Source organism: Pongo abelii, chromosome 5 (genome assembly GCF_028885655.2).
Source record: "Pongo abelii isolate AG06213 chromosome 5, NHGRI_mPonAbe1-v2.0_pri, whole genome shotgun sequence".
NCBI lineage: Eukaryota > Metazoa > Chordata > Mammalia > Primates > Hominidae > Pongo > Pongo abelii.
The window spans coordinates 17,948,444-17,969,011 of record NC_071990.2 but is presented as its reverse complement, the minus strand read 5'-3'; the positions used below and the strand labels follow the sequence as shown (position 1 = coordinate 17,969,011).

At 44.3% G+C, this 20,568-nt stretch overlaps 1 protein-coding gene across 8 annotated transcripts in view; it reads left to right on the top strand.

The window, feature by feature from the left end:
* Positions 1-2,995: 2,995 nt before the first annotated feature.
* Positions 2,996-20,568, top strand: part of KIF13A (kinesin family member 13A) — a 233,525-nt gene continuing 215,952 nt past the window's right edge. For 7 of the 8 annotated variants that reach the window (XM_024248570.3, XM_054557251.2, XM_054557252.2 and 4 more), the window contains exons 1-2: positions 2,996-3,223; positions 3,486-3,576. In XM_024248570.3, coding sequence (XP_024104338.1) covers positions 3,169-3,223; positions 3,486-3,576 — 146 coding nt within the window. In that variant the 5' untranslated portion in view covers positions 2,996-3,168. Of the gene's footprint in view, positions 3,224-3,485; positions 3,577-20,568 lie in introns of those variants that run through there. The other variant, XM_054557254.2, reaches the window with a different exon arrangement.

The window sequence follows — 20,568 nt, the reverse complement described above, 5'->3', positions numbered from 1 at the left end:
TCTGTGTATCCAAATCCCCCTCTCCTTTCTCTAATAAAGACACTAGTCAGGCCAGGTGCAGTGGCTCACACCTGTAATCCCAACACTATGGGAGGCCGAGGTGGGCAGATCACCTGAGATCAGAAGTTCGAGAGCAGCCTGGGTAACATGGCAAAACCCCATCTCTACTAAAAATACAAACATTAGCTGGGCATGATGGCACATGCCTGTAGTCCCAGCTACTTGGGAGGCTGAGGCAGGAGAATCGCTTGAACCTGGAAGTGGAGGTTGCAGTAAGTTGAGATCGTGCCACTGCACTCCAGCCTGGGCAACAGAGCGAGACTCCGTCTCAAAAAAAAAAAAAAAAAAAAGACACTAGTCATTGGAGTTAGGGACCATCCTAACCCAGTATGGCCTCATCCTAATTTTATTTCTGCCAAGACCCTGTTTCCAAATAAGGTCACATTCACAGGTACTGGAGGTTTTATGGCTTGTACATACCTTTTTGGGAGTTACAAATTCAACCCTCTACAATTCCCATTGATAGAAACTGGCAGAGCAATGGCTTAGCATAGGGATGGTATCTTGCTTGTGAAAAGGTCCTGGATAAAGAATTTCAGGAATGGTGGGAGGTAATGTTAAACAGAGAGGTTTTTTGTTTGTTTGCTTGTTTTTGAGGTGGAGTTTGGCTCTTGTTGCCCAGGCTGTAGTGCAATGGCACAATCTTGGCTCACCGCAACCTCCGCCTCCCAGGTTCAAGCGATTCTCCTGCCTCAGCCTCCCAAGTAGCTGGGATTACAGGCATGTGCCATCACGCCTGGCTAATTTTGTATTTTTAGTGGAGACGGGGTTTCTCCATGTTAGTCAGGCTGGTCTCTGACTCCCGACCTCAGGTGATCTGCCAGCCTCGGCCTCCCAAAGTGCTGGGATTACAGGCGTGAGCCACCGTGCCCGGCCTGAGAGTTTTTTGAACAATAGAACAGCATGCATGATTAAAGGATAAAATTTTAATTTTGTTAAAAATCAGTCTGGAAGCTGGATTTAGGAGTGATTAGAGGAGGCAAAGCTAGGAGGGGTAAGAAGATGTCTCAGCAGCCCAAAAGTGAAGAGGTACGCACAGACCTAGATTCTTAGCCCCAGAGGGCTGGAAATTTCACCTCTTTCTGAGCAGCAGCTGAGAGCCTGTAGCCTAAAGCCTACAACAGTGTTTGTAACATAGTAGGGCGCTCAGAACACGTTTGTTGAACAAGTGAATGGACAGGTAAAGTGAGACTGCAGCAGCAGGAATGGAGATGAGGAAAGATGCAACAGGTCCTTCAGAGGTGGACTGAGATAGCTGGCTCTACCATAAAGTGGGGCTGAAGTAGTTGTCCTTCAGTGTACACAGGGGACTGGTTCCAGGAACATCCAAAACCATGCATACTCAAGTCCCACAGTCAGCTCTGCAGAACCCACAAATAGGAAAAGTTGGATCTCTCCGTTTTGAACCTGCCAAATACTGTCTTTTCTTTTTTCTTTTAAGACAGGGTCTTGCTTTGTTGCCTAGGCTGGAGTGCAGTGGTGTGAACATGGCTCACTGCAGCCTCAACCTTCCAGGCTCAAGTGATCCTCCCACCTCAGCCTCTCCAGTAACTAAGACTACAGGCACATGCCACCATGCCCGGCTATTTAAAAAATTTTTTTTTTTTGGTGAGATGGGGTTTCTTTACATTGCCCAGGCTGGTCTCGAACTCCTGGCCTCAAGTGATCCTCCCGCCTCGGCCTCCCAAGGTGTTGGGATTACAGGCGTAAGGCACTGTGCCAGAGCACGAATACTGTATTTTCAATCAGACTTTGGTTGAAAAAAAGCCACGTGTAAGTGGACTCGTGCAGTTCCAACCCGTGTTGTTCGAGGGTCAAGCGTAGCATCACTTAACTTCAGGCCCATAGCTTGGCACTGGTTGGAGGCGGACGGACCCTCTCCTAGCACCTACGGTACACTGTCTAGCATAACAAGTCTCCACGCCCTCTCTTCCACCTTAGCATGTGCGTCTGCATCATGCTATTCATGTTTCTGTGTGTCCTCAACAGCACCCTGCACACAGTAAAACCTCAATGCATCTTCCAATAAGTGGATTTCTAGATTTAAGCAAAATCGAAAGATTCCTGGATCTAAACTCTGGATTTTTGACTTCTGTACGCTTCAAAATGCCTGGCACTCGGTGAGCGCCCCTTAAGCACTTGTTGAACCAAATAGAATAAATCAGATTCGCCCAGTTCCGCCCTGGCAGCGAGGTCTGCATTTGGCAGGATGACAGAATCCATTGCTATTAAATTCTTATGTAAGAGTTAATGGCCCTCCCAGCCCACTTGACATCCCTCCCACGACAAGAGAGGCTGGGAAGGGAAGGGAGAGCACTATTTACAAACATACACTGTTTCGGTGATGGATTCAGATTCATTTCTAGTCTCGGTTCACCACAGAGATCTTAAAATACCGCTGCAGGCTCCGTGTGGGACGGAGGGGGCGGCGTGCCGGGACTCGGAGGGGAAGGCTTGCCCACCCAGCGCGGCGAGCCGTGGTCCTTGCTGCCGTCCTGGGGCTCCGGGTGGCAGCGGCCCCAGAAGGCGGCTCGAGCTCACGGCGGTGTCCAGGGGGGCCCCGCGGGCGCCGGTGCAGGCTTGGCCAGGAAGGTCCCCTGGGGAAACAATGCGTCCCTCCCCGGACTCCAGCCTCCCCTAAGCGCCGCGCTGCTCGCCGCTCCCCTCACTGCCGTCCCGCCGCTCCAGGGGGCGCCGCGCGTGGCCGTGTCCGGCCTCTCCCGAGCCCCGGCGGGTGACGGGCGCGGAACATGGCGGCGCGGGGCCCCGGGCAGCCGCGAGGGGCCGCGGCGCTGCGGTCTGGGCTAGGGCGGCGCGGCTAGAGCTGCGCCTGGGCCCGCCGGCGAGGCCTCCTCCCCGCCCGCCGCCGCCGCCGCCGCCGCCGCCGCGCCCCGCCCCGCGCGCCCGCCCCTCCCCGGGCCGCGGCCGTGCCCCGCGTTGCGCTCCCCCGGGATGGCCCGCGCGCCTCGGCGCTGCCTCTCGGAGCTCACGGCTGAGCGGCGGCGGCCGCGCTCGAGGGGCGCGCGGCTGCAGCGGCGGCGGCGCCGCGCGTGAGGGGCCGCCTAAGGCCGAGCGGGCGCGGCGAGCGGCCGGGCGAGCGCAGCCAACATGTCGGATACCAAGGTAAAAGTTGCCGTCCGGGTCCGGCCCATGAACCGACGAGGTGAGGAGCTTTCCGCTCTTTTTTATTTCTGCTCGGGCTGAGGGCGGGAGCAACTTTAGAAACTGCGGGGCCGGGACGGCGAGAGCGCGGCTGGGGCCGGGGCGGAGGCGGCGTCCGCGCTGGCCGTGGTGCCTGGGGCGCCGTCTCCAGGCTCGGCCGCCTCCAGGGACGGAGCCCCGCGCGGCGCGGCTGGCGGGCGGGCGGGCGGGCTGGAGGCGCGGATGCTGGACTTTGCAACGTCCCTTTCTCTCTGTGCTTTCAGAACTGGAACTGAACACCAAGTGCGTGGTGGAGATGGAAGGGAATCAAACGGTCCTGCACCCTCCTCCTTCTAACACCAAACAGGGAGAAAGGTAAAGCGAGTTCCGAGAGGGCGGCTGGGAGGATCTAGCCTCGCAGGGTCCTGCAAGTTTGAGCCAGGAAAATGGGAGTGCTCTTTCCTATTGTTAGGAGGACGGCTTCAAGTTTGTCGCCCGCTCCTGTTTGAAGCTGTTGCAAGTCCAAGTTCCTCTCCTCCCTCGCCCCCCTTCCCCTCCATCTGGAGCGGCGGCAGGCAGGGCACCCTGGCCACAGCACCAGTCAGCTGAGCCCGGGCGGGCTGCGAGGCACCCGGGAGGGAGAGGGCCGGATGGGACCCCATAGGTGATTCGTCCAGCGGCCACATTTTACAGACAGGAAAACTGAGGCCCGAGGCGGGCAGGTGACCAGCCCACGACCTCATTGTTCGTGGAACCCAGTGTCCGTGATTCTTTTCATCACTGCAGCGTTTGTTTCCTTTGGCAGAATTGTTTAGGGACAGTGTGTGTAAAATGGGAGGAAAAAATAAAGCAAGAGTCTTGTATGATGTAGACTCAGGCTGGACTAGTTAATACCTATTTTAGTTGTTGCTGAGTTGAGATAATGCCTCAATGTAACGCGCGAATTTTGCTTTTCAAAGAAACAAAAGTAGGGCCCTGAACTGTGTAGACACTGAGGGATGTTTAAAAAGGGGCTGTATTTACTAGATGGCAACATATTTGCATTTGAAAAGTGGTAACTGTCGGATCCTTATTAATTCCGTTCTGTTCCATGCAGCAGTATGGGATGATGCCCCAAAATAATTTGAATATTTGGCATTTTTCTAGTAAGCCTCTGAGAAGAAATCGGTTGGAATTCATTCAATATAATAATGCAGTAGCTTGTAAATATATATATGTGAAAAAACGGGAGAGTTTACAATATTAATTTTCATTGGAAATGAATATGAGTTTGTGTTTCCAAGAATCACCTGTTGATCGATGGAATACAATTTAGTGAATTTCCTTCTTCAGAGATTTTCACTGAAGAGAGACTCTGAAGCAGGGTTGGTGACATTATTGCTTAGAGAAGCGATGCCTCCATTCAATAATGTGTGGTGTTCAAAGCTCAGTTTTGCCAAATTTGGGGAAAGAAATCATGAGGCGATAAGATGGGGGATTCTTTGCTTTTCGTGTTGAGCATAGCAGTTTTTATCCAGTTTACAAACATTCTGCTACCTTTAGCAGATTCTGGTGGTGATATTAAATAGCTAAGCTATATTTAAAATGTTGTGTTTAACACTGAATGTAGTGTTTATTGTACATTGTACTGAATGTTGTCTAGTAATGGATGTATTTTTAGATGCATTTATAGCAGTGTAGATAGTATAGTATATGTCATGGTGATAGTAAGTAAACTCAGTGAGTACATTAAATATTTACAGATTAAATTAGATGCCCATATCACCAACGAATGTCCCCCCCGCCGCAAACTGCATATTGTTTCGGGAAAAAATTCTGTTGGGTCAGATTCTTGAAAGCAGTCTGGGGGAACAGGTAGAATACTTTTTAGCTCCTGTTGTGTAGCCGCTACTTGTTTTCCTTGCTGGCTTGGCACCTGCTCCTTGTCACTCTTAACCATAAGCAGTGCGACTGTTAGCTACTGTTTAATGACATGAAGTGTTGTCATTTGTGAAGAGAAAGAGATTTGATTTTGTGGAATTTGGATACAATCTATAACTGTGGACAGTTGGTTCCAAATGCTAAGTAATCAGTTGATCATTTTTCAGGCTGAACCACGTTAGTTACTAATCAGAATCTTTTAGGTAAAGATTTGAAGGGTGATTTCGGGATCTATTCATCTGCTTACTTACTGTGATAGTCCCTTATCTGGAGTTATAAAAATAGCATTGAAATATGGGTACTCTCGTGTTTTGTTCTTCCGACAGATCTAATTCTTTGAATAGCAGAGGAGCTTTCTGTGGGATTCTGTCTTGAGTACCGGTCATTTCATTTACAGACAAACTGAGTAGTCAACAACAGTGCTCCTTGTACATTAGGATTACTGTCTTTGCACAGATGAAGACACCAAATGCATTTTTATTTTCATTATGCAGCTTGGTTTCATATTTCTCCACAGACTTTTCCCTTAAAGTAACAGTGCATTTAAAAATAGAAACAATTCCTCCCTTGGGCTCTGGGTTGATTAATTGCAGCACTGCTTCATGCTATGTTTGCAATTCATTTCTGTCATTGGTTTTTAGATAGTGCTCAGGGCAGGGCAAAGGTGAAGAGTAGAATACTGAGAATGTTATTATTTTTCATACCTACAAGTCCAAGGTTTGAAGTGTAAGAGGTCTTTAAATGCATATTGGCAAACCTGTGTCAAATTGAGAATTACCGTTTTTCTGAAAGTTGCAAGAAATTACCAGTGAATTAACCATGGATAGAAATGGAAGGTTAGTGGGTGAAAGTTTTCAGTCTTACCAGTAAAAACAAGTGAGAATGCATTGACGTCCAGGAAAAAAAAAAAACGGATGGGGTCAGCTTTCATTATTTCCCCATTTTACAAAACCAAAGCCAAGACTGTGTAGCTAGGACTAAAAGATCAGAGGATCTCTGAGATTAAAGATGTTTGTTTTGTTGCTGAAATTCTAGTATTGTAATACATTGCATAGGTCCAAGTTAGTAGTTGATATGTATAGTGATCACCATTCTGAAACATTAAGACACATGGATTTGTTTCTTAAAATACTATTGCATTGCTCTCCAGGAGACATTTTTGAAGTTCAGATCATTTCAGTACCATGCTCAGCATAGGGGATTCAAAGATACTTGTGGATCCAGTACCTATACCAGAGTCACTCACCTTGGAGAGAAGGGGGAGAGAGAGGAAAAAGTAGTTAAAATACAACGTGGTAAATTACGCTGGTGTATACTTTTGCCATTTCATGAACCACATAATTTCGAAATTCTCTATTTCCTCTTCTTTCTCTCCCTGGAGGCTGTGAACTCCCTGAAGGCAGGTAGGTACCTTGTCCTACTTCTCTTTGTGCCTCATGCTCCTGCATACTGGCACTTAGCAAGGCCTTAGCAAATGTGATGGGAGCATTGAGGAGGGGCTGTGGATGCTACCCAAGGTCCTGGCAACTTGCCAAGACAGGTGGTGTTTGTGTGGTCTTATGGATGCTGAGAGCATAGGTTCACTTTTGCAAGACGAGGAGAGAGTCCTTTGCCAATGAAAGTGAAAGCATACCTGCAACACGTTGCTTCTGGGTGCTTGTATGTGTGTGAGGTGAGGGGGTGGAGTACGATTCAGAAGCAAGGTAGTTCTGGGCTGGGTGAGGTAGCTCACACCTGTAATCCCAGCACTTTGGGAGGCTAAGGTGGGCGGATCTCTTGAGGCCAGGAGTTTGAGACCACCCTGGCCAACATGATGAAACCCTGTCTCTCCTAAAAATATAAAAATTAGCCGAGTGTGGTGGTGCATACCTATAATCCCAGTTGCCCGGCAGCCTAAGAGCAGGAGAATTGCCTGAACCTTGGAGGTGGAGGTTGCCATGAGCTGAGATCGTGCTACTGCACTCTCGCCTGGGCAACAGAGTGAGACTGCATCTCAAAAAAAAAAAAAAAAAAAGAAGCAAGACAATTCTGTGGGTGGGGTGGGTGTGGGTGAAGGGATGGAGTGGGGTGAAGGGAGCAATGGAATGAGAATCCCTAACTTGCTAAAAAGGGTGACATACACAGTGAAACGTCTTCCTCTTCACCCCTGCTGTCATCCCTACTTTGCCCATCTCTTCACCTCTCGGAAAATGGGTAGCCACTGTCATTTAGTTCTCATGCCTTTTTTTCCAGATATATATGTGCATTTTTAATACAACTATATATACAAATAAGTATCTTATTTATATGTTTTTTAAGAAATATCTTTGGTAGCTTTCTTTTTTTTTTTTTGAGATGGAGTCTCGCACTGTCACCTGGGCTGGAGTGCAGTGGCATGATCTCGGCTCACTGCAACCTCCGCCTCCCAGGTTCAAGCAATTCTCCTGCCTCAGTCTCCCAAGTAGCTGGGATTACAGGCGGCCACCACCACGCCCAGCTAATTTTTTTTGTATTTTTAGTAGAGATGGGGTTTCACTATGTTGGCCAGGCGGGTCTCAAACTCCTGACCTTGTAATCTGCCTGCCTTGGCCTCCGAAAATGCTGGGATTACAGGCGTGAGCCACCGTGCCCGGCCGCCTTTGGTATCTTTCAATACCAGCATATTAAGACTTACTCATTCTTTTTTACATTCAGTGTGAATGGTAGTGGTGGTTTTTAAAATATAGGTGGTTGGCTTACGGGTCTGATCCCCGTGACTTTTAGGAAGTGATGCTATGCTGTGAAAAGAATATAGTGGAACTTGCTTTCTACAGAAGTTTTTGTTCTTAATTATTTTATGTAAGTGAATTGTAAGGTAAGACTCCAAAATAAAGTGCATATCTAACCTACTGTGTAAAAATAAAATGTTGGGCTAAATATGGGCTCTCAGTAGAAGAGCATGAAAGTTTTTAGCTTCCTGTTCATTTTTTCCATATGGCAGGATGAACAGTACACCTTGCAAATCGTGTGAGAGAGGGTCAGTGGAAGAAAGCTTCCTCTTACTAAACTTTGTATGTATTTTCTAGTTTATTCACCAGCGGTATCCCTATCTGAACATCTGAAATCCAAAATGCTCCAAATCCTGGGGGCCAGGCACAGTGGCTCACACCTGTAATCCCAGCACTTTGGGAGGCCAAGGCAGGCAGATCACCCGAGGTCAGGAGTTCGAGACCAGCCTGGCCAACATGGTGAAACCCTGTCTCTACTAAAAAAATACAAAAGTTAGCCGGGTGTGGTGGTGCACACCTGTAATCCCAGCTACTTGGGAGGCTGAGGCAGGAGAATCGCTTGAACCTGGGAGGCGGAGGCTGCGGTGAGCTGAGATCGAGCCATTGCACTCCAGCCTGAGCAACAAGAGCAAAACTCCGTCTCAAAAAAAAAAAAAGGAATGCTCAGTTGGTCAGTATATAATGCATATATTCCAGATTCAAGAAAAATTCAAAATCCAAAACACTTCTGGTCCCAAGCATTTTGGATAAGGGCTATTCAGTCTGTAAATATTGCAAGTTTTTATTTCTAAGCTGGCTTCCTCCGCCATTCTGAAGGCTTCTAGGATGGTTCCTTGGCTCCTGTGTCTCTGTAGACCAGAAATTTAAATATTAGTGAAAGTCATACATAATTAGAAAGATAAGTCACCTAAGAAGCAGTAATACTCCACATTATAAAATCACCTGTGGGACTTTGAATTCTCTTTTCTGTGTTGTTATTCTTCTCTCTGCCCATATTACAGAGTTAATTGTAAGAAAGCAAAGAATAAGGCCGGGCGCAGTGACTCATGCCTGTAATCCCAGCACTTTGGGAGGCCGAGGCAGGCAGATCACGCGGTCAGGAGATCAAGATCATCCTGGCCAACATTGTGAAACCCCATATCTACTAAAACACAAAAAATTAGCCTGGCGTGGTGGCGTGTGCCTATAGTCCCAGCTACTCGGGAGGCTGAGGCAGGGGAATGCTTGAACCTGGGAGGCGGAGGTTGCAGTGAGCCAAGATCACGCCACTGCACTCCAGCCTGGCGACAGAGCAAGACTACATCTCAGAAAAAAAAAAAAAAAAAAAAAAAAGCAAAGAATATTTAGATTTCACTAATATAGGAGTGACCATTCTTCAGGCATGACATGAGTGGGATTTTAAGGAGCATTATAGTGGACTGTTTTCATTAGCTATCAACATTTTCAATTTGTTTTAAAATAAAGGTGCATGAAATCTTACTTTAAAAAACAAGACATTAGAACTGGGCATCGTGGCTCATGCCTGTAATCCCAGCACTTTGGGAGGCCAAAGTGGGCGAATTGCTTGAGCTCAGGAGTTCAAGACCAGCCTGGGCAACATGGTGAAACACTGTCTGTACAAAAAATACAAAAATCAGCTGGGTGTGATGGCATGTTCCTGTAGTCCCAGCTACTTGGGAGGCTGAGGTGGGAGGATTGTTTGAGCCTGTGAGGTCAAGGCTGCAGGAAGCTGAGATCACACTACTTGCACTCCAGTCTGGGTTACAAAGTAAGATCCTGACTCAAAAAAACCAAAACGGAAACAAAACAAAACAAAACAAAACAAAAATGAAGACATTGGGAATGATAGTAAGAAGTGTTAAGAAAAATGAACAGGCCAGGTGCAGTGGCTCACGCCTGTAATCCCAACACCTTGGGAGGCCGAGGCGGGTGGATCACTAGGTCAAGAGATCGAGACCATCCTGGCAAACATGGTGAAACCCTGTCTCTACTAAAAATACAAAAGTTAACTGGGCGTGGTGGCGTACGCCTGTAGTCCCAGCTACTCGGGAGGCTGAGGCAGGAGTATCACTTGAACCCGGGAGGCATAGGTGGCAGTGAGCCGAGATCACGTCACTGCACTCCAGCCTGGCGACAGAGCGAGACTCTGTCTCAAAAGAAAAAAGAAAAAGAAACAAAACTAAAAGTAATTATAATGCAGTGTAGTTTAGAGTGGTTATATTATTTTGTTGACAGTCAACAGTTAAAAATACATTTTATATTATGAACCTGTATATGTGGATATGTATATTTAAAAGGTTCATGAAAAAATACTCTTAACTGTATGCATTTATTTTCTATCCCCTTCTGTTAGAATTCATTAAAAAAAATGGCTATGTCTTACCGAATTATTTCTCAACTCACTAATGAGTCACAAACTTATATTTTGAAAAACATAGGTTTAGTTAGTAAGAGCTTGGGCTCTGGGTTTTTTTTTTTTTTTTTTTTTTAACCTGTATACACAGTTTGAAGTGTGAAGTGGTCATATAATTTATAAAGGCTGTGTTAAAAAAAAAAAAAAAAAAGTCCCCATCTTCATTTCTTTCCCCAGAGACAACCACTTTTAGTGGTTTTAATTCATTCTTTTGGAATTTCCCGCCGTACTTCTGAATAACATGCTGGTAATGCTAGTTTTTTATTTGCTCTCTTTGTTCTCTTTCTCTGCTTTATTCTCACCTCACTCCCAAATTCTTCCCACCTGCTCCCTATTTTCCCAATATAGTAATTTTGGTTGGATCAATATTTAGTGTTGACATTATTTATATGACTCTACCGAACATTGTTGACCTTGAGCTATGAATTGTTCAATGAATTCTTGTCATACAAAACTTTTTGTTTTGCCTGGCGTTAATGATTGTTGCCTTTTTCCCTCATTTTTCTTTATTTTGCTTCTTTTTCTAGGTACTTACTACTTCAGCATCCAAACTCTCTGCCGCTTCCCTAAATCTTTTTTCAAGACTTTCAAACATATCAGGTGCTCTCTGGAGTTCTTCTTCTTAGAGACATTTCTCCTTGGCCCTTCTCACGTGTTCTGTTGTGATCTGGTAGCCCTCTCGGCTTGGAGCAGTTGCCTCCCTGGGGTTTCCCGCACCATCATTCAGGGGATTCCCTTGACCTGTCTTCTGTGTGGAATCTCCTATTTTTCTATTTTCCTTCCCTTCTTGTTGGTTTCCTGCCTCCATTTTGTAGCACATCCTTCAGTAGTTTCCTAAGAAAGCATGATTGGAAGGTGAAGTTTTTTGAAACTATGAAAAGTATCTTAATTCTACCTACTCACCTTATTGATAGTGTGGCTGTGTATCATATTCTACTTTAAAGACATTATTCCGCTGTCTTTTATCTTTCAGTGCTTCTGTTGAGAAGTTATTTGAGTTTCTAATCCTTTGGACGTGACCTAGTTTATTCCCCTGTGGAATCTGTTAGAATTTTTTTCCCTATTTTTGTTAAATCACAATAGTAGGCTTTTTTGACCTGGAAACTCATATCTTTCAGTTCTGAAAAAAAATTATTGAATTAGTTGATTAATAAGACTTTCTCTTTTTTCTCTGTTTTTTTCTGGAACACCTATTAGGACATGGAGTTTCCTGAACTGGTCTTCTGATGGTTTTATTTTTTCTATTTACTTTTCACTTCTTGTCTTTTTGTCCTACCTTTTGAGAGATTTCCTCCACTACATCTTACAAGCCTTATGTTTAATCCTTATGTTTAATTTTTTGTTTCTGCTATCACATTTTTAATTTTCAAGAACTCTTTTTTTGGTCTCTCTTTTTTTTTAAACCATCTTATTCGTGTTTCTTGGTTGTGGTATCTTCTCTGAGGACATTAATGATAATTTTCTCCATATAGTCTGCTTTTTGTTTTCTCCCTAAACCACATTGTTTTGTTTGTTTGTTTTGGTATATTTTATGTTAAGGACATTTCTCAGATATAACTGTATCTCAGCTAAACTCTGAGGTTTCTCCAGGGCAAGGACTGTACATGATTTATCTTTGTGTTCTCAGTGCTTAGATTCAAGAATGCCCCACACACCAAAAGCATTTTGTAAATTTTCATTGCAGTTACTATTATTATTAAAAGCTTTTGTCAAATCCCTTTTCTCTTGAACTTCCAACAATAAAAGCAATAATTTTCTTTTTCTTAAGAACATCGATAAATGCTAGAATTGAAGGTAGTAGCTACTGTAGACAACTCAGTTACCCACATTCATAAGGATAGTTTGTTAATACAAAAAGCTGGAAATTTTTTTTTTTTAGATGGAGTCTCATTCTGTCACCTAGGCTGGAGTTCAGTGGCACAATCTGGGCTCACTGCAACCTCTGCCTCCCAGGTTCAATCGATTCTTGTGCCTCAGCCTTCCGAGTAGCTGGGACTACAGGTGTGCACCACCATGCCCGGCTAATTTTTGTATTTTTAGTAGACATGGGGTTTCGCTGCATTGGTCAGGCTGTTCTCGAACTCCTGGCCTCAAGTGGCCTACTGGTCCACCCTCCTTGGCCTCCCAAAGTGCTGGGATTACAGGCGTGAGCCACCATACCCAGCTGGAAAATTTTTTAAAATCATACTTTTTGCATCACTGTTAAAAGTTATTTGGTGTAACATTTAAAAAGGTGTATGCCATATTGTTATATCTTTTGTCTCACATATTTTCAGAATAGTACCAAAATAGCTAGTTTATCATCCCACTACTTAACTCAGCTTCCGGTGGTGAAATCCAGCTAGAAATAGTGGAAAACTTGTATTGTCTTCAATTTTCAATAAAATTGCACATGCCATATACTCATATTTTTAGAAAATTTACAGGAACAAGTTTCCCTCAAATAGTAAACATTTTGCAGACATCAGTTTATTGGACTAATCCAACTAAAGTTACCCTTTCTCAAATCTTCCCTGGAACAAGAGCAGAGAAGATGTTTATATGTTTAGAATTTAAAGAAATTTTCAGAATATTACCTGCAAAGGAAACAGAATAGCAGAGAAATAAGACATTCTGAAACACTTGGTGAGATTACTTTGTACCTTGGCATATAAGAAATTCAGTTTATTAATGTCAGAGCTATCAACAAAGGATGTAATGGAAATGCTAAAATTTAGATGAAAACAGGTATTAAAACAAGAGTTGATTTATGTGAGATCCAGGAGTTATCTTTTCAAAAAAGACCGCTCTACAAAATATTTCTGGATATTTAGACATGCAAATGTTAAGAAGAAATTCCTCCTTGGAAATTAGTTTATTTGGTATTCTACCACTCAACAACTAGGTAAAAACTAAATAAAAACAAAATAAAGTTTTCACATCTCTTTGTAAAATTTTATTTGTGAAAAATGTATAATTCTTATATTCGATTGTAGATCTAAGATTAAAAAGGAAAAGTAGAGAGGAGAATCCTCCGAGACTCACAGGACTAGAAAGACCTGATACTTCACCAGTCCAAGCCCCCTCATTTGATTGAATCCAGTGTTAATTTCATGTTACTGTGAGATTAACAATTCGGTGAGTCATTGATCAAGTAGGACTATTTTATCAAATTATCCTTGCAATGTACTTTTCATGTCAAAGCACAATCGTATCTTTTTTAAAAGTTGCTTTGTTAGACACTCTAAAATGTTTTTGCATAGGTAACTTTATAAGAAGCGTGACAGAAACAAAAAAGAATCATTGTCCTACCAAGCTTAACAAATCAGTTATTCTGGGAGGGAAAGCATTAGGAGATATACCTAATGTAAATGATGAGTTAATGGGTGCAGCACACCAACATGGCACATGTATACAATATGTAAGAAACCTGCATGTTGTGCACATGTACCCTAGAACTTAAAGTATAATTTTAAAAAACTAAAAAAAAAAAAACCAAATCAGTTATTCTTTTTCCTCTACTTTTATTTTGTCCTTGCCCATGTAATACAAATATTTGCTGTTGCAATTTTGTGTTTTGCTTTTCTCCCACTTATATTTTGTCATGCTACAAAGAGTCATAGTTTTCACATTTGTAATTTTAATAATTGAATACAGTCTCTTGAATTTTTAATCATTTCTATATTTTTAGGCCTTACAGTTGTTTCTCTTAGAAATTACAAATAAGAGCATCTTCATGAAACATTTTAGTGCCCTTGGCTTACTGGTTGAAAGGCATTTCTTCTCATGATTGCCAGCACAAAAATACATCTTTGCAATTGTATGACAACATGTACTATTCTCTTACATTATAGTGAAGCTAAAAGTTGATAATTTCCATATTTAAGTATGAGAGACGACATGGTAAAAATGATTTTGAATGGGCAGTAGTAACAAGATGGGTGGTATTCAAACTTGAATGTGCATCAGAATCACCTGGAGGGCCCCACTCTGACAGGTTCTGATTTGGTAGGTCTAGGGTGGAGCCTGGGAATGTGCATTTCTTTTCTTTTTTTTTTTTTTGAGATGGAGTCTCGTTCTATTGCCCAGGCTGGAGTGCAGTGGCGCAATCTCAGCTCACTGCAAACTCTGCCTCCTGGGTTCATGCCATTCTCCTGCCTCAGCCTCCCGAGTAGCTGGGACTACAGGCGCCCGCCACCACACCCAGCTAATTTTTTAATATTTTTAGTAGAGACAGGGTTTCACCATGTTAGCCAGGATGGTCTCGATCTGCTGACCTCGTGATCCACCCACCTTGGCCTCCCAAAGTGCTGGGATTACAGGTGTGAGCCACCACAACCGGCCTTTTTTTTTTTTTTTTTTTTTTTTTTTTGAGATGGAGTCTTGCTCTGTTGCCCAGGCTTGAGTGCAGTGGCGTGATCTTGAGAGGTGACAGCGTGCTGGCAGTCCTCAGAGCCCTCGCTGGCTCTCGGTGCCTCCTCTGCCTGGGCTCCCACTTTGGCGGCACTTGAGGAGCCCTTCAGCCCACCGCTGCACTGTGGGATCCCCTTTCTGGGCTGGCCGAGGCCGGAGCTGGTTCCTTCAGCTTGCAGGGGGGTGTAGAGGGAGAGGCGCGAGCGGGAACCGGGGCTGCGCGCGGCGCTTGCAGGCCAGCTGGAGTTCCGGGTGGGCGTGGGCTTCGCGGGCCCCGCATTCGGAGCAGCCGGCCGGCCCTGCCGGCCCCGGGCAATGAAGGGCTTAGCACCCGGGCTAGCGGCTGCGGAGGGGGTACTGGGTCCCCCAGCAGTGCCGGCCCACCGGCGCTGCGCTCGGTTTCTCGCCGGGCCTTAGCTTCCTTCCCGCGGGGCAGGGCTCGCGACCTGCAGCCCACCATGCCTGAGCCTCCCACCCGCTCCGTGGGCTCTTGTGTGGCCCGAGCCTCCCCGACGAGCGCCGCCCCCTTCTCCATGGCGCCCAGTCCCATCGACCACCCAAGGGCTGAGGCGTGTCGGCGCACGGCGCCGGACTGGCAGGTAGCTCCACCTGCAGCCCCGGTACGGGATCCACTGGGTGAAGCCAGCTGGGCTCCTGAGTCTGGTGAGGATGTGGAGAAGCTTTATGTCTAGCTCAGGGACTGTAAATACACCAATCGGCATTCTGTATCTAGCTGAAGGCTTGTAAACACACCATTCAGCACCCTGTGTCTAGCTCAGGGTTTGTGAATGCACCAATCCACACTCTGTATCTAGCTACTCTGGTGGGGCCTTGGAGAACCTTTTATGTCTAGCTCAGGGATTGTAAATACACCAATCGGCACTCTATCTAGCTCAAGGTTTGTAAACACACCATTCAGCACCCTGTGTCTAGCTCAGGGTTTGTGAATGCACCAATCCACACTCTGTATCTAGCTACTCTGGTGGGTCCTTGGAGAACGTTTGTGTGGACACTCTGTATCTAGCTAATCTGATGGGGACGTGGAGAACCTTTGTGTTTAGCTCAGGGATTGTAAACGCACCAATCAGCGCCCTGTCAAAACAGACCACTCGGCTCTACCAATCAGCAGGATGTGGGTGGGGCCAGATAAGAGAATAAAAAGCAGGCTGCCCGAGCTAGTGGTGGTAACCTGCTCGCGTCCCGTTCGGCACTGTGGAAGCTTTGTTCTTTTGGTCTTTGTAATAAGTCTTGCTGCTGCTCACTTTGTGGGTTCATACTGTCTTTATGAGTTGTAACGGTCATCGCAAAGGTGTGTAGCTGCACTATTGTAAGCCAGACGAGACCATGAACCCACCAGAAGGAAGAAACTCCAGACGCGCCACCTTAAGAGTTGTAACACTCACCGTGAGGGTCTGCAGCTTCATTCTTAAAGTCAGTGAGATCAAAAACCCGCTAATTCGGAACATCAACCTCAGCTCACTGCAACTTCCGCTTCCCAGATTCAAGCAATTCTGCTTCAGTCTTCTGAGTAGCTGGGATTACAGGAACCCGCCACCCCACGTGCTAATTTGTGTGTGTGTGTGTGTGTTTTTAGTAGAGACAGAGTTTCACTATGTGGGCCGGGCTGGTCTCAAACTCCTGACCTCAAATGATCTGCCTTCTTCCTCCCAAAGTTCTGCGATTACAGGTGTGAACCACTGCGCCCAGCTGGGAATGTGCATTTCTAACAAGTTTCCAGGTGATGGTTGATGCTGGTAGCTTGGGACTAAGCTTTGAGAACTACTAGTCTAGACCAGGACTGTCCAATAGAACTTTCTGAGATGATGGAAATATTCTATATCTCACTGTCAAATGTAGTCAGTAGCACTATGTGATCATTGAATACTTGAAATGTGGTTATAATCAAGGAATTTAAATTTTATTTTCACTAATTTAAACAGCTATATGTGGCCAGTGTATTAAGCAACATGGATCTGGACTTTGGTTCTCAACCTTAGCTGCACCACAGGATTTCCTGGGATGCTTTAAAAATAGATGGCTGGGTCCCAGACCCAGAGATTCTCACTTGATTGGGCTGTAGTGCACCTTGGACACTAGGATTTTTAAAAAAGCTTCCCAGGTGTCCAAGTTACTATTGTTGCTTAACTACTCTAAAACTTTAGTGGTCTAAAAAAACTCCATTTTACTATACCCATGAATTCTGTAGGTTAGGAATCTGAACAGGGTAAAGTAGATATGACGTGTTTTTGCTCCACAATGTCTGGGGGTATAGCCATCCAAAGGTTTGACCAGGTTGAATGCCCAAGACTGTTAATGCACATGGTTGGCTGTTGATTCTCATGTGTGGCCAAGGTTGAAAACCGTTGGTCTAGTATAGTAAACCAGGTTCCTGCCGGGCACAGTGGCTCAAGCCTGTAATCCTAGCACTTTGGGAGGCCGAGGTGGGCAGATCATGAGGTCAGGAGTTCCAGACCAGCCTGGCCAATATGGTGACACCCCATCTCTACTAAAAATACAAAAAAGTTAGCCGGGCATGTTGGCGTGTACCTGTAATCCCAGTTACTCAGGAGGCTGAGCCAGGAGAATCGCTTGAACCCGGGAGGTGGAGGTTGCAGTGAGCTGAGATCACGCCACTGCACTCCAGCTTGGGTGACAGAGCGAGACTCCGTCTCAAAAAAATTAAAAAACCGGGTTCCTAACATAAGGACTCTCTAAACAAATGTATTTAATTAAAGTGCATCTTGCTATTTGTTTTTACTTGCATTACAGTAGAGGGGAAAGAATTACCTAACTTATCTAAATGCAAAGTACTTGCCTATCCTTCACCTGATACCAACTTGTTAGAAGGCACAGGTTCTTTCTCAGCTTTCTGGTTTGAGAGTTGTGGGCTCCAGTTCCCTGTTTCCAGTCCTGTAATGATGTGACAATTCTAGCAAAGCCATGGAGACCACATCTATGCAGAGGCTCCGATCTGGGCTATGGAGCAGCAGCATGGCACAGTGAACTGTGAGAAGTCTGGGTGCCATCTGGTTCTGCCACTGACTTGGTCTGCTTCTTTGAGATAGCTGTTGATCCTTTTGCAGCTAGGTTTCTTCATCTGTAAAATTGAGGGCTGGACTAGTCTGTAAGGGTTTTTTTTTTTTTCTTTAAGTTGTAATGTTCAGATTTATCCCAACGGTACTTTGAGAGTTGAGTTAAATAGAGTAAGTAGGTAACATTTATAGGAGCTGAAATACATTGCATTTTAATTTACTTCTTGGCCAGGGTGTTAGGTGAACTGGAGAGGACATGGTCACCATTCTTGGGAGTTTGGTTTGCACGCAGTAGCTGATACGAGAATGGAAGGTGTCAAATGAAATAAAGCAGCAGCATGAAGTCGTTATCAACTAGCTGAGAATCCTGGATTCCTTACAGACATTCTACATACCTCCTTTGCCTGTGTCTACAGAACATTATAACAAAATCATCTGATTTGAATCTTTTAATTAGTCTTCATCTTATACAGTTGTGTTCTTTGTGGGATCCAGTGATTTTTAAGCTATTCTTAAAGGTATACAGCTGTTTTATGCAACAAGTATATATATGTGGGAGTGGAGAAATGACATTTATTGTTGGTTTAGAACTTCCTTGGGCATCGTGTTTTGTTTCTGAGGATTCTGCTGCAACCCTACCAAACTCCAGTTCATCTCCAATATTTCCTATCTTCCACTGTGGGATGAACTCAGGTTAGTGTGTCTGTGTCTCTGGTTTATGCCCTCTTCCCCTTTCTTTCAAAAGCAAAGTGGTTATTGATTCCGTGGGGCTCTTCAGGGTCTGGTCTGTGGGCTTGATGAACTGGCTGCTGTTAGAAGAGGCTTGAGGGAAACCTCTGTTTGTAGTTCCCTTAGGGGAAAAAGTTTGGAGCCTTGTTTTTTTTTTTTTTCTCTCTCTCTCTCTCTCTCTCAAAGACAAGGAACAGGAAGAGGAAGCCTTTGAGGAAAGGGAAGCTTTGCTCTTTGCTGTTGGCCCTTTGTATTGTCTTGGGGAGACACTCCCTAGATTGCACACCCATCACAAATGACCATAAATATTTCTGTATCTCAAGCTGGAGCCTCAGGAAAACCAGAAAGCGCAAAACGACGAACTGCATAGGCATCTGTTGCGAGTGTTGAAAAGATCTGTCCCGGATTTTGGAAGGGCCACATACAATAAATCCACATGTAGTTTGTTGAACAGATTAACAAGCCTTTAAACATACTTACCTTCTGTTCTAGGGTTTAATAAAACAAGTCCTCAGAATTGATGCCTTTGGTGCCCACCTATTTTCCCAGCTAAAGAGAGAATGTGTAAAGATTTATAGCTGAGCTTGCAGTTGTAATTGGACCTTTGTAAGGTTTTTAAATGAAATACGGTTTTTGGTTTTGTTTTGCCTTTTTGCTCTCTACTTCTATTCATACAGTTAAAGTTTAGTATTCACTATACAAATTGTAACAGGGAATGGTTACATTATGACATTGAGAAAGATCCTTAAAATTACTTGTTTCAAGGATAATGTTTTGAATAAAGAGGAAGGAGGATAGTAGTGGGGAAGGTTTATCAAGATAACGGTGTTAAATTTGAGCAGCCTTATCCACTTTTAAGCATCTCCTTTTGAATCTAGACTTACAAAGAGTTACAGTACAAATAGGTAACATTAGCACGGTAATGTCACTTTAAGTTTTTTGAAGCCTTGAAGTATTGTTGGCTTTGATGGAATAGTATTCCTCTTTCTAGGATTACAGCCTAGTCTACATTTTTATGATGAATTACGCATTGGAAATAGTGTTCAAAAATTGCTGGTCTACTGTAATCCTAGGGACTTTTTTTTTTAAGCTCTCTAGCTAGATTATTATTTAATTAGTTTTGTTTTTCTTCCCCCCAAGAGTGACTGCTAGCTGCCCTTGCTCATTGGTTCTCAGACTTAAGGATTTTTTAAAAAACAGTAGAAATAAAAATTTGGATAAACAGAGAGTTCCCAGCCTCTTTTAAATATGCCAAGTAATCACACTAAAACAAGAGCAAGCCGGGCATGGTGACTCGCTCCTGTAATCCCAATTCTTTGGGAGGCAGAGGTGGGAGGATCTCTTGGGCCCAGGAGCTTGAGACCAGCCTGGGCAACATGACAAAACCCCATCTCTACAAAAAATAGAAAAATTAGCTGGGTGTGGTAGTGCTCACTTGTAGTCCCAGCTACTTGCAGGGCTGAAATGGGAGGATCACTTGATTACGCCACTGCACTCCAGCCTGGGCGACAGAGTGAGACCCTGTGTCCAAAAAAAAAAGGAAAAACAAAAGCACTACTAAATCTTAATATTTTATTATAAAATAAAGGTCAGCTTAACACCAGAATAGGAGAAAGGACGTAATCTCAGAATTTAAACCTTGGATACATTTAATTTTGTGAAGTCATCACATTAATTATCTCTTCTCCTGGAAATTGGTGGAAATATCACCATAGCTATGTGACCCCTGAACTGTGAAGTACGGTTAGGTGTCCCTCGTGTGTGCGATGTCTAATAGTACATCAGCTATTGGAGTTCTGAGGATCTTGGGTCCTTCAGGCCAGATCATACTAAGAATCATTAAAGGATATTTTCCCTTAAAAATTGACCAGTCTCTGTTATTTGTATGTAGACTGAATTTTTTGAGTGGTAGGCTACGTTTTTGTTTTTGTATTTTGATGTATTGAAATAACCTCACCAATCTTTTTAAAAGCCGAAATGAAATTGAAATTTGTAAAAGTGTTGTAAATCACTTTGAGCTGCAGCTTTTCCCTTGGAAATCTCTTATTTGCCTTTTGCACTGTTTTGATAGATACCTGTTGAGTATAAATAAGTAGTTTTGTAAAGCACTATCAAGTGTTGTAGCCAAGAGTGT